Below are 14,330 nucleotides of genomic sequence, written 5' to 3'. Positions count from 1 at the left end.
TGATTCTTGCCTATTCCTAGTTTCTTCTTCACTGTTTTTAGGCTTCCTCCGTTCCTTAGAGCCTGTTCAATTCTATCCATATTATAGTTTCTGATGTCCGCTGTCTTACGCTTGTTGATTAACTTAGAAAGTTCTGCCAGTTCTATTCTAGCTGTAGGGTTAGAGGCTTTCATACAATGGCGTTTCTTGATCAGATCTTTCGTCTCCTGCGATAGCTTACTGGTTTCCTGTATAACGGCGTTACCACCGACTTCTATTGCGCACTCCTTAATGATGCCCATGAGATTGTCGTGCATTGCTGCAACACTAAGGTCCTCTTCCTGAGTTAAAGCCGAGTACCTGTTCTGTAGCTTGATCCGGAATTCCTCTAGTTTCCCTCTTACCGCTAACTCATTGATTGGCTTCTTGTGTACCAGTTTCTTCCGTTCCCTCCTCAAGTCTAGGCTAATTCGAGTTCTTACCATTCTATGGTCACTGCAGCGTACCTTGCCGAGCACGTCTATATCTTGTATGATGCCAGGGTTCGCGCAGAGTATGAAGTCGATTTCATTTCTAGTCTCACCATTCGGGCTCCTCCACGTCCACTTTCGACTAACCCGCTTGCGGAAAAAGGTGTTCATTATCCGCATATTATTCTGTTCTGCAAACTCTACTAATAATTCTCCTCTGCTATTCCTAGAGCCTATGCCATATTCCCCCACTGTCTTGTCTCCAGCCTGCTTCTTGCCTACCCTGGCATTGAAGTCGCCCATCAGTATAGTGTATTTTGTTTTGACTTTACCCATCGCCGATTCCACGTCTTCATAAAAGCTTTCGACTTCCTGGTCATCATGACTGCATGTAGGGGCATAGACTTGTACCACCTTCAATTTGTACCTCTTATTAAGCTTCACAACAAGACCTGCCACCCTCTCGTTAATGCTATAGAATTCCTGTATGTTACCAGCTATTTCCTTATTAATCAGGAATCCGACTCCTAGTTCTCGTCTCTCTGCTAAGCCCCGGTAACACAGTACATGCCCGCTTTTTAGCACTGTATATGCTTCTTTTGTCCTCCTAACCTCACTGAGCCCTATTATATCCCATTTACTACCCTCTAATTCCTCCAATAACACTGCTAGACTCGCCTCGCTAGATAGCGTTCTAACGTTAAACGTTGCCAGGTTCAGATTCCAATGGCGGCCTGTCCGGAGATGATGGGTGTTCTCGTACAAATGCCTACGTAGTTATTTCTCCCCCAGCTTTCCCTATTCTACCACCCCCTATGATTGTTCTCCCGCCTTGTGAGCAATAAACTTGTTTGGTAGCGTGTGCGCTGTCCTGTAGCCTTCATCCTCCTTTTCGTGTATTGTACGCGCAGAATGATTTTTTCATTGTCTAAAGAAATCATTATTTTTATAATTCTGGCATCCATGATGATTGAAATTTTCATTTTCTACTCGTGGTCTATTCTTGTCCACAACTAGATTATACTATACTCTTCGGGACAAGTCATACTGCTCAACATCCAGCAAAAGAACTGTCTCTCTAACAGCTATCGCTGTATAGACTGGGACAGGTGGTAGGTCCTATGAAATGGGACACTGTGGGATTCAGAATGGGAAGGCTCACCATGTACACGGCGAATACGGAGAACACCATGAGCGAGAAGACGTCCTTGCATTCCCGGACATGGTCAGGCTTCCGGAAGTCCGTCACGTCTTCTCCCCCCGTCTCCGGGATTGACTGAACAAAGGAACAAGCCAAGGGCAAATAAAAATATCATTAACTTTAATAATAATAATAATAATAATAATAATAATAATAATAATAATAATAATAACAATTCGAAAGCAATTGTTTATTAACTGATAAAATACTTGATTTACTGCAGCAACTTTTTGTAACACGAGTGTAAGCCTCTAAGTCAACCATTTATTTGCATTTTAGCCTGTGTGATTCAACACGAGAGAGAGAGAGAGAGAAAAGGAGGCATAGAAAGGCGGAGAGGTTAACCAGAGCAAGTCCCGGTCGGCTATCCTGCATGGGAGGAAGGGTGAAGGGGGATAAAAAGAGAAAGCGGAAGGGGGAGATAGAAAGAGATACAGACGAGCATCACCAAACCGCGTACACTACAGAGCGGTAGGGGGTGGCGTTCTTACAGCCCATCGCGAAGACCCGCAGAACGCAGGTACCTTAATAACGGGAAAGCTATATATAATATTATGTCACCTTCAAGACAGCTTAGAGCTGCAATTGCGAACATTACAATCTGCTAACCTCAATGAATTGAGCAACATGACTTTGTTGTTGCCCCTAGCCTCGACCGAGAGGGTGTACACTTTCGCTTGTAATGAAACATGAGATGTAACCTGCTGATATGTTGCTTTCAGACAACTATACATGTCGTAATCTAGCCATCTAGCAGCAAAGCTTCGCGTCCTCTATTTTAAGATTGTGACTGCTACTTTATGAAATGGTGACAACACGAGGCGACAGATATACAGGGTGTTTCAGCCAGCACATTCAAATATTCTTTTAAAGGTTGCCTTGGGCAGGTAGCACTATTCTAGTTCCTGAGCTGGTCTACTCGAAGACGTGGCCACTACTTGCACGAAAAAGTTGAAATGCGCAATAGATGAATCAACGAAAAATACTATCTAATTTTCTCACTAATTACCCTATGACCCATATATCGATTTACAACTTCTAGCCGCGATTTCGAAAGCCGGATCCACGTGGAACAAATTCTGAGGATAACACATCTTTAGAGATAATGATTCCTAAACTTCGCGGAGAAATGCATTCGCGTTCCACTAACTTTTTCAACAAAACGTCGTTTTATGCATTCAATCACAAAAGTAAATAGAACGCCATTGCATTTGCCCGCGAAGTTCATCACGTGAAGTATTCATCACGAGAAAGCAGTAGAAAAAGACTCCGGCTACCGCTACCGCACGCAGTTGTAATGAAAGGATGATCCTCTTATGATCTTTCCTTCCTCTTATGACAGAATCTGATCTTTTCAGTATTTTGTCTAGTCTGAAACATAATAAATCCGCCGGACTTGACAACATTTTCATAGCTGATCTGATAAGAAACATTACAGCTCTGAAACATGTTCTGCTATTTATTTTAAACGGCATAATTGCAACTGGTACATGGCCAGATTCACTGAAGAGTGCTCGCGTTGTTCCTCTGTACAAAAGTGGGAAAAAGAATGATATTGTCAACTACCGCCCTATTTCTGTTCTTTCCTGCATATCCCAGATTTTAGAAAAACACGTACTTTCTGTGATGAATGCATTTGTTGCTAAACATGACCTAATGAGTGTGAATCAGTACGGATTTGTTAGTGGGTCTGGAACACAGGTGCTATTAGAAAATCTCTCTGATTTACTGCACCAAAGCCTGGAAAACAATGAGGTGGCATTTGGGCTTTTTTTGGACGTTAAAAAAGCTTTCAACACAGTAAATCAACAAATTTTAATGTCTAAACTGTATTCATATGGATTTAGGGGTCCTTTTTTGTCACTAATTAAAAACTACCTTCACAATCGCTCACAAGTAGTCATGTTTGGGCCTATCTGCAGTGACGCGGTAAGTCTGGTGTGCGGTGTCCCGCAAGGGTCTATCTTATCTCCTTTGTTGTTCAACTTATATGTGAATGATATATGTGACCACGTGAAAGCATCCACCGTATTCCTTTATGCCGATGACACTTTACTAGTGTCAAGCAACCCTGAGTTTTCATGTGCCCTGGCTAACCTTCAAGAGGACGCTATTAAAGTTAGTGATTGGTTTGCCTCAAACTTAATACAAATAAATAGCACCAAATCCCGACTTGTCTGTTTTCGTAACCCGCACAAAGATGTACCAAGCGTCGCTTCCATATATTTACACCCTTCATATTGCTCTTTCTGCTCTTGTCAACCTATAGCTAGCGTCCAGTCGGTTAAGTATCTTGGTATGCACATAGACAGTGATCTGACGTGGAATACTCATTTGACCCACATTTGTAAGAAACTTAGAAGTGTTGCATGTTTGTTATTTAATTTAAAAACCATGATGCCTTTTTCTATCAGAAAACTAATCGCCCAGGCTCTGGGGTATAGTGTTTTAAGATACGGTATGTGTTGTTTTTTTAACTGCTCTTTCACATGGAAATGTCGAGTTAATAGGATTTTGAAAAACATCGCTACAAGTGTCCTCTACATGCCACAGGAGAATTTACCCAGCAGTGTCTTTAGAACAGCCGGTTTGCCGTCTTTTGAGAATCTTTTTAAACAAATCGTAGTACTTAAATATTTTTGGAGCAGTGCGTACAGGCACATAAATAGGAAACCGGTACCGTTGAGACATGTTCCTCGTTATCTTAAACCGAGAGTGCGCACTCACTACGGTAAAGCAACAAGACGCTATTATGTTCCTGCTATATTCAATGAACTACCGGACGATGTATTTTCTTTGTCCACCCGCAAAACACTGAGAGTTGCTGTTCAAGCGTTAGAGTACCTTTAATATGTACTGATGTTATCAGTGCATCTTTGATAATGTGTAATGGTTGTGCCAAATGCACAACCAGCTTCTGATGGAGTTCTGGTGTGGCGCGTAGATTGCCGCGGCTGCCGGTTGTCGCCGCACAAGCCCTCTTGTGGCTTCGGCGCTTCCGTTTTGTATACTGTTCTAACTCTACTGAATAAAGATTATTATTATTATTATTATTATCAGCGGGCGTGCTAATGAGAAGGCGAGTACCTCTATTTTTGTATGAGGCAGCATCTATATGTTCATAAAGAGGAATGAAACTACGCAGTGTCACCTACGATTGGCCTTCCTTTCTTGCTAGAATGGAACGATGCCTGAGACAGGCTGCTGATACATGCCAATTTCGGCACAATATTGTGATGGCAGCTATGTCAGACGCTGTAACTGATGAAACTTGAGTATCACGCATATTTACGGCCAGTGGGAAGAATCGAGTACGAATCGGCTCTACGGCGCAAACTATCGGCGGCAGTCACAGGCGTGGGTTTCGAGCTCAGGTGTTGTGACTAGCATATCGTACTCGGCAGCATTTAATGTGTCCTAGTAAAAATGTCACTTTCGGAAAGCTTGCTTCAAAAGCAAGGGTTTAGTAGCAAATGAAATAAGAATTTTCAGCTTTATAGAAAAGTCGGTGTTGCAGCTGGTTAAATAAATTCGAAATATGTTTTACCCTGTACTATTTTGTACATTCGACACAGTACACGGTTCCTTAGAACACCCAACGCAGTCATACACACAACACTGCCGCCCGACTGGCCACTCGAGGCACTTTGCGTGTATTCGCGGGCTTCCTTCAAGCCCCGAAAAACACTCTTATGCCTCATGTATTGAGCAACCGAAAGCTGTATCGGGAGCTTTTCATGTTCCTCTAAAATGTTATCATTGACACTTTTCATATAATTCTAGTCCTTCAGAAGTTGAGTAAATAATTAAGACTCATCATGTAATTGAATGGAAGGCCACAAATAATCTGAGTATCTGCAAGCGATGGCAAACAACATTATCCTGGTTCTGTAGTTACGGGGCATTTGAGTATTTTTAAATCTTGGTGCATGATAGTTGGGACGCCCTGCATAAATAGTAAGGACGATCGGCATGCAAGGAAGCCCCGTCGCCACTGCTTGGCTCGGAGCTACCTCTTCATCTTGTTGAGCTTCTTAGAGGCGCTACTTGTTTACAGCCGACTAACTGATTATATATATATATATATATATATATATATATATATATATATATATATATATATATATATATATAGGTGTCAGAGTGTAAAAATGGTGTATTCCACTGTGACGCGCCTACAGCTAAACCATTGAACGCAGGCACACAAAGATACCGATTATGACGAAGATTACGATTAAAATGCTGAAGCTGCCTTGAATATGACATTGCAGTCAGTTTAACTAAGCAACATGCGTTCGCCCAACTGCCAATGCACACCATATTATCACGTTTTTGTCGCAGCCGCACGCTGAAAACTACCGCCGCTGCTTCGCCGCTTTCTACTAATTTATCCAGGATGAACGCTCACCATGTGCAACAGGTTTTCGATTATGCATCCTTAGATGTTTTAAAACTTCTTAAGTAGGACTGTCAAACGCAATGTGGCATAAAAAGCGGGACGCGATAATAGAAGGCAACACGGAGAGCTCCCGCCTGACCTCTTGCGTACTTTGTAAACAACAGCGCCAAGACAACACAAAGGTAACTTTTATAATAGTTAAGGAGACGGGGCAATACAGCCGAGCCCTAACCTGCTGAGGGTGATCGCGTTATTCTGCCAAACGTTACTCTGCGTTACTCGGTCGAGCACCGACTGTCTAAAGTAGGAGAGGCAGCGCGCTTTGCGGTGAAGTGGTAGCACCGAATTAGGCTTAGCGTGTCGCAGATGCCATTATGAAAATTTAAGGGCATTCCAGGAATTCCTATACCCCTTAAAACACACATCTAAAATATTATAAACGCGGTTCTCGAACATAAATACGCATACGTATTTAATGCAGTTTGCCCTATATTACCTCATGGTACCTCATGGCTAAGATCGTGGACAAAAAATCTTGTGGGTTGTTTTGCTTGGCGCATCGGAGAATTCCTGCTTGCATTGACGCATACATAGTTTTCCTGTTATTTACAGCTTTCGACTACAACGCGAAAATGTTTATACTAAACAAATTAACAATGAATTTGCAATGAAGAACTACTCAATTCGGTAGATTTTTGTCCGGAAATGGAACTCGCAAGGAACTTTTGCTGAACAAAGTTGCTAATAATCACCTTTGTATATTGCAGACGAATTTTAGCAAGCTTAGTATACGAGGTTGTGGCGAGTCAGGCATTGATATATCGTTCATATTGCTTTTTTTGTTTTTGCCGAACCACGTTTCGCTACTTGAACAAGATTTGAATCGCACGAAACTTTACAAGGAACATTTGAGCAGCAAGACATTGCAACTGTAACGAAGGACGCCGCAAGTGCAAGAACAGGAAGAAATGGGCAACCAGAAGGATAGAGTAGCCATGGATCAGGGTAATAGATAGTTTTTGGAACGGCTGAGATTTGTGTGTCTTCTATACCACTCGGAGACCGTTCAAAGCGCCGTACTCCCGTTACATTGGAAAAGCACAATGAGCAAGCTAGTTAACAGCAATGATATTTTGAAGCAATAACATGAGATGGTCTAGCGACACATCTGCCACACTTGGCCTGGAATGACCCTGCCGTCAGGTGCATCAGAAACAGCGCGACAACATTTACGTGAAAATGTGGCGCTTTGCCAGGCTTCAATCGCATACTTCTCGTGGCCTCGTGCAGATCTAAGCCACTTACATGTAGCGTTCGCAGGTATTTTCACTGCACAATGTGAAACAACAAGCTTGGATTTTTATTGCTGTGATACGTGCATCTACTCTGCTCCTGTCCTTGTTTTCCCTCCATTGTTTCCGTTCATGCTTACACGAGTGGTTCGCCTCCATCTGGAACCTCAGCACATGTAGAGGTCATTCTCGGCGGCCTTTCGTGAAACTGAAGACACGTATTTGACGTAATCAACGTCTACAAAACTTTGAACCCTCTATGTTGATCTTGAGTATATATATATATATATATATATATATATATATATATATATATATATATATATATATATATATATATATATATAAGACAGCAATCAACGTTGTGATACACCATATACTATCAAAATAATACAATAATCATCGCGTCCGCGTGCGACACTCTCCCTATCTTACAAAATACCGTTTCTCATCTCTTCTAGCACTGCGTTGGACCCTCACACTGCAATGTCGAATATTACAAATGCTCGCCGATATAACAAAAAGCTCATTGCCAAATGAGCCTAATGCATCGCCGAGTAATGTATTATTAGCTAATGGAAGATTGGCGTTTCATTGACAACGACCACCGCAGATTAGGCTGCCCCATATCCTCTCAAAGGTGGCTACTGAGCACCAGTACCGTCGTTCTGAACCAACGCTGGTGCCAGGCTCTTTTGCGTAAATTCTCGCGAAATTGTGCTGCATGTGATATTACGCTGTAAAAGTAGCCTAACCTACAAAAAAAACTATGATCCGTTTTTTGTTTCGTATTCCACGAGCTGGAGCAGTGATTTTGTGCCACCTGTGAGTCAGTACACTTGTTGCCGGCTCGTTTAGCATCTTGACCCGGACAGAGCCATTCGGCGCATTGGCACTGATGCGATTTGCATTTAAGGTATTCTGAAGTCTATTATTAGCTTCACAAAGCGTTTCACTGAGAACAATTTACGCTGCCGTACTTTATCCGCTCAAGGCCTCTTTCTGTTCAGCAAATTTCATGGTGGTTTCACGCACTATAGTGCTTCGCGTTGCAGAGCTGCCACACCAACTGCTATATAATGATGCGTTGAGAAGTCGCGCGTTCGATGTCCAGCAGTGGTGGCCGAATTATGCGATGGCGACGGGAAAGAAACAACCACAGCTGGTCAAACCGATGCGTCAATTTGAAAACCGATATTTCTCATATCCCAGAAAAAGGTTTGCCATTTAAACTCATCCACTCGCATTAATTAACAGGTCGCCTCGATCAAATCTCTTTTCGCTCACCTTCTGCGGAACCGGACTGCGCAAGGGAATCGTGGCAGGCTTCTTCTCGCCCCTCTCGACCCGATCCGGATAACCCGGAGCCAAAAAGTTGGAATTCCGGCCCTCCATGAACTCCGGTTCTCGCTTCTCTCAGCACATCTAGTTCGGCTGGTGCGGCCTCACACGCGACACCGGCCCACAACAAAAGGGCGAGCTGGACCAAAACCCGGCGAGTCAATCGCGGGCCGCTGCAGGGTTTGGCGCCAACAGACACGAGCGACCTACTCTGACTCCCCCACCACTCTCTCTTGCTGTTAGCTCAAAAGAATATCGACGCGATGGCGACCTCGTGGCGATCGATTCTAGGTGGCGTATGAAAGGCCCATGACGAACAAAAACTGGACGTTGTCGTCAATTTGGCAGAGACAACGGAACTTGGACAGTTTTTCTTTTTTTTTTCTTCTACCTGCCAGAAAATCCATAATAAGTCAAATGCTGCGTTACGAAAAAGCAGGATCCGAGCACGCGCAGTTGAATATTTCAAGGGGGACTATTTCGAGAACGTTGCTTCTCTTGGCGAAACTCTAAAACCAAGTGGAGCTCGCGGTAGCGTGACACTCCAGTTCGGCCGCTGATATCTCGTGACATGCACCCAAGATGGGTTGTGCACGCACGAAAACATGCGAAGGCGAGATCGTTTGAAGATTGGTGAGACGTCTTGTTCCTATAGCGCAGTGGCAATATCAACCGCAGTGGTTGCACGGTACGCTTACGCGGGTCGTTAGCCCGCACGCAGACAGCTAAACTTCGTAACTTAAACCTGCTGAGTCCCACATTACACTATGTTCCAAGTTGCCTTCAAACTTTTCGCTAATGTAACTGGTAAGCACTTGCGTGAAATATTCATGCTCTGTATGGGTTTCCATGTATGTGAAACTGTATGAATGTGCTCTAATTTACGCTCGTCGTCCTCTGAGAAGAAAACTCGCGCTAATTATGTCTTTGGCATTCTGGCTCTCTGACGACGAAAGGCAACACAGCCACGTGCTTCTGTGAAAATCTGAGATTCAGCCTCCGGAGATAAGGCAACCCGCCAGACCAACATGCACATTTATGTATTTGTTAGGCGAGAAAAGCAGTTTCTGCCATAGCAAATGCAATTTGTCTAAGTACGTGTATATACTGACAAAAATGTTTGCGTGTGCGTGTCTACGCGCCTGCGATTGTGTGTGTGTGTGTGTGTGTGTGTGTGTGTGTGTGTGTGTGTGTGTGTGTGTGTGTGTGTGTGTGTGTGTGTGTGTGTGTGTGTGTGTGTGTGTGTGTGTGTGTGTGTGTGTGTGTGTGTGTGTGTGTGTGTGTGTGTGTGTGTGTGTGTGTGTGTGTGTGTGTGTGTGTGTGTGTGTGTGTGTGTGTGTGTGTGTGTGTGTGTGTGTGTGTGTGTGTGTGTGTGTGTGTGTGTGTGTGTGTGTGTGTGTGTGTGTGTGTGTGTGCGTGCGTGTGTGTGTGTGTGCGTGCGTGTGTGTGTGTGTGTGTGTGTGTGTGTGTGTGTGTGTGTGTGTGTGTGTGTGTGTGTGTGTGTGTGTGTGTGTGTGTGTGTGCGTGCGTGCGTGCGTGCGTGCGTGCGTGCGTGCGTGTTCCATCAGTCTACAGAGGTTAATAACACTTCTGGAAGAAGCCAAGTAGCTAATTTAGGTAATGAGCAGAGCAAAAATGAGCGTTCCTTTATTTCTTATTTTTTTGTACTCACAGAAAGGCAGCAACAGTGATTCGGTATAGTATATTGGGAGAAATATAACGTTTTTTTTTTTTATTGACGCAGGACTTTTCGAAATCGTCTGTGGCTGATAGCGCGATCGACAACTGTGGTTGTGATAGCTGTTATACCTCTGGCTGACAGCTGGCTGATGCTAATTAATCGGAGTGCCCTTTGAAACGGGGCAGTAACAAATAGCCCCCACTTAGGCTGCTTGAATTATTCAAGTATCCTATATATGGGGAGGGGGGGGGGGGGGCTTTTCATTTTAGCAATTTTGTGTATATCTCCATAATATCATTTCTCTTCCTCAAAACTCCTCTATCTATCTCGTACCCCTACTTATCACCGGAGGAACTCGACGGTGCGCTGTTTATTTGTGTTTGTCGCAGTGCATCTGGAAAATACTTCTTAGCTCGTTTATCTGTTTTTTTCCCGCAGGAGTCACGATCGAGTGCCTGAAATAAAAATCATGAAAAAAAAAATCAGGGGATACATCAGGAGGTAGAGCGCTCGCATAGCATGCGAGAGGTACAGGGATTCCTACCAAGTACCTCCGCTGGAGCACTTTTATCTTTATTTTTATTTTTTGCAGCATGGGAAAAGGGATAAATGTGGAGTTTAATGCCCCCAAACTCGATAGTGGGTTCCGAGGGACACTGGACACTTCCCGAGTAATTTTTACCTGCTGGGGCTCTTGCACTCGACTTCGACTCCCAGCAAGTGGCGCTGGTTCTATTCCCTTAATTAACTGTGCCTTAATTAAATTCGCCTCATTAAACACCGAAAGTCGTGGGTTCCACTCCCACTAAAGATCGTGGGTGCGCGTGCGTTAATCACCTCGACTTTAAAGAACTGTGCTTTAATTTAAACGAAACGTCAAGGGTTCGAGTTCTACCAAAAGGTCAAAGGTTCGTAGCCTTTTTGGAGCATGGCGTAGTCACTCGAACGCCGGATTACCACATGAACCATGTAATGACCTCGCCTTAAAAATTGCGGTACAACCAATCCTGCGATGACGGTCGATGGTAATAACGGTCGATGGTTTATATCGAATTACTTTAGCGAAAAACGCATTGCCATCGTCGGAACGAGTTATGAATGAGGTGCGTACTGCAGTACGACTATTCTATCGCGTTTCTCAATGACAGTTGTTGGTATCTAGCACAAAGGCTGCCGCCACCAAACCGACGCGTGGTCTCCGAAGTGCACAAAACAAATAAACTATCAAACGTGCACACATGCACACATACCAACTAAAGTACATGAAGCACCCTAAGAATGCTACGGCCTTAAAACGAAAGGAGGAAGTTCTTCATTTGCTGAACCACACAACAGGCAGCGTGTGAAACGTTAGCGTACAAACTTGGCCTGTGTGTTGCTGGCGGGGCTTGGGAGAACCAGCGAACCAAATTATTTTGTTGTTGCGTGTTTCCTTTTTTTCTCAACAGAGACGTTTGTCGTTTGCGCGGCACCAAACCCTTAACACCTTTTCCCACCCCAAGTCTCTCCTGCCCATATTAATGCCACGCACGTTGTTCTGCCGAGATTCGACTCCGCAGCATGAATCAAAGTGACGCCGTGTGCAACTGCCTCGACTATGATAAACTACCTCTAGGGCTAGTTCACCGTCAAGTACAGCTGCTCGCAGTTACGGTTTCACCGGTAGTGGGTTCACAATATACACCGCAAGCTGTTTGAACCCGCCACCTCCCATATTCGAAGGAAGAAGCGTTCATCGCATCTTGTCACGAAGCTGGTTATCACGTCAGAGTCCGTGTTGGTATATGTACCTGCCGATAGCGTCATTGCATCGCAGAATATGACAACGCGAATGCAGTAGTAGAAATGATGTGTGAGCTTTACAAGACAACCTGTGCTGGAAGCTTGCGAAAGTCATTCCTATATTGAAACCAGCGAAGCAGCCAACAAATTACGCCTCCTTCAGACCCATATCTCTGCTTAGCTGCGTAGGGAAGCTATTCGAAAAAATGATCTACAAACGACTAAATTGGTTCTTGGAAACTGCAAAAGTTTACCCGGAGGAAATGAATGGCTTCCGGCAAAATAGATCCGCAATTGATAATGTCATTGCCTTGGTCTCATCAATTGAAGAGGAATTGGTCTCTGGAAACATACCTACTGCATTATTTTTAGACATTAAGGCAGCATATGATTCGGTCTATCATAAAGCAATACTTGACGCTTTGGCAACCCTTGGTCTTGGAGGACGGCTCTACGCATGGATTGAAGACTATCTTCAAGGACGCCAACTTTTCATGTGTACCCCGGATGGCCCCACGGCGCTTTATGCCGTCGAGAAGGGAGTGCCACAAGGAGCTGTGTTAAGCCCGGTATTATTTAATTTAGTCCTCATCCATCTGAAAAGAAACCTGCCCCCTGGCGTCAAAATCACACTGTATGCGGACGACATCTGCATTTGGAGTGCGGCGCGTTCCCGCAGTACCACCCAACAACGCCTCCAGAGAGCGCTAGCAAATATATCGGCCTACCTAAATCCAAGGGGTCTGAAATTGTCCCCCGACAAAAGCGTTGCCATGGCTTTCACGCGGAGGTGTATGGACAAATACCCACTAGTGTTGGGTGGTCGTGCCCTTCCATACGTCAAGACGCAAAGGTTTCTTGGAGTGACGATCGATAGGAACCTCACATGGTCGCCCCAAGTGAAAAAACTGAGTGAGAAGATTTCCTCGGCGTCGCACGTATTCCGATTTTTAGCCGGAACACAGTGGGGCAGCAACTGTAGATCAATGGTGCTCCTCCATAAGGCCTACGTCGACGGAACACTACGATATTACCTCCCGATCCTGCACAAAATATCTCCCACAAGCAAGAGAAAACTCGAGGCAGCACGAAACAACTGCCTTCGCGTATGTCTTGGCCTTCCGAAGGGGTCGTCCCGGTCAGGGACTGTAGCAGAAGCTGGATGCCTGCCTCTGGAAGTGCTATGTTCGCAGGAGACACTTCGGATACACCTCCGCCACGTCATTCATACGAAGACTCACTTTATAAAGGATATTTCCAGAACCCGTGCTACATCTAGCTTTGGGCAGGCCGTCGGAAGCATATCTATTTCGATTCCTGCTCAGGCGTCACAAATTATGCCGCGCAACATTTCACCATGGACACTGTCCCCACTGGAAATCGTGCCATATATACCTGGAATCAGTGCGAAAAAGAAAATGCCTCAGGCAGCGACTTATCAGATAGCTTTAGAATATATGCACAAAGAATACGCAGCCGCAACGCACATTTTCACAGATGGCTCTACAACTCCACATCGTTCATCATGCGGACTTTTTGTACCCTCTACAGGGCAACGATTCTCGTTTCGTCTTGAGCGAGCGACATCATCTACTTCAGCGGAGCTATATGGCATTAAGGAGGCCCTTGTGTATGTACTTCGCCAGCAGCCGCCAAGGACATGGGTGATTTTCACAGACTCAAAAGGAGCCCTACAATGTATCTGGAACAAGCACAAGCGTTGCAATAATCAACCAGCAGCATTTGACATTGCTTATCTTCACCACAAGGCTAAGATTGCTGGGCATTGCATAAAGTTCCAGTGGATACCTGGCCATGCCGGCATTTCGGGAAATGAAAGAGCGGACGAAGCCGCCAGAAATGGACTCCATTACCGCAAGTTCAAAAGAACATATTTTACAAAAGCCGATGCTTCAAACATGGCAAAAAAATATGCCTATCAAGAAAAAGACCGCATCTTGAATCTGCCGCTTCACCAAGATAACTTCCTACGTTACATTGACCCAGAAATGAGACCGAAAATTCCACGACCACTTCCTCGACACTTAGAGACATTGTACCATCGTCTTCGACTGAATGTGGCATACACGAACAATTATCTGTACAGCATAGGACTTACCACTAACCCATACTGTGATAACTGTCGCAACTTAGAGACAATTGAGCACATATTACTAGAATGCCC

The 14,330-nt window shown here is 44.5% G+C and overlaps 1 protein-coding gene across 3 annotated transcripts in view; it reads right to left on the bottom strand.

Annotated features, from left to right (window-relative positions):
* Positions 1-14,330, bottom strand: part of LOC142558054 (choline transporter-like protein 1) — a 129,086-nt gene that overhangs the window by 89,459 nt on the left and 25,297 nt on the right. For 2 of the 3 annotated variants that reach the window (XM_075670213.1, XM_075670214.1), the window contains exons 1-2: positions 8,629-8,805; positions 1,612-1,725 (exon numbers count right to left, since the gene is read on the bottom strand). In XM_075670213.1, the coding sequence (XP_075526328.1) occupies positions 1,612-1,725; positions 8,629-8,736 (222 nt within the window). In that variant the 5' untranslated portion in view covers positions 8,737-8,805. Of the gene's footprint in view, positions 1-1,611; positions 1,726-8,628; positions 8,806-14,330 lie in introns of those variants that run through there. The other variant, XM_075670216.1, reaches the window with a different exon arrangement.

Source organism: Dermacentor variabilis, chromosome 9, assembly GCF_050947875.1.
Source record: "Dermacentor variabilis isolate Ectoservices chromosome 9, ASM5094787v1, whole genome shotgun sequence".
Lineage (NCBI taxonomy): Eukaryota > Metazoa > Arthropoda > Arachnida > Ixodida > Ixodidae > Dermacentor > Dermacentor variabilis.
Note: the sequence above shows the minus strand (reverse complement) of the source record. Positions and strands in the feature narration are given on the sequence as shown.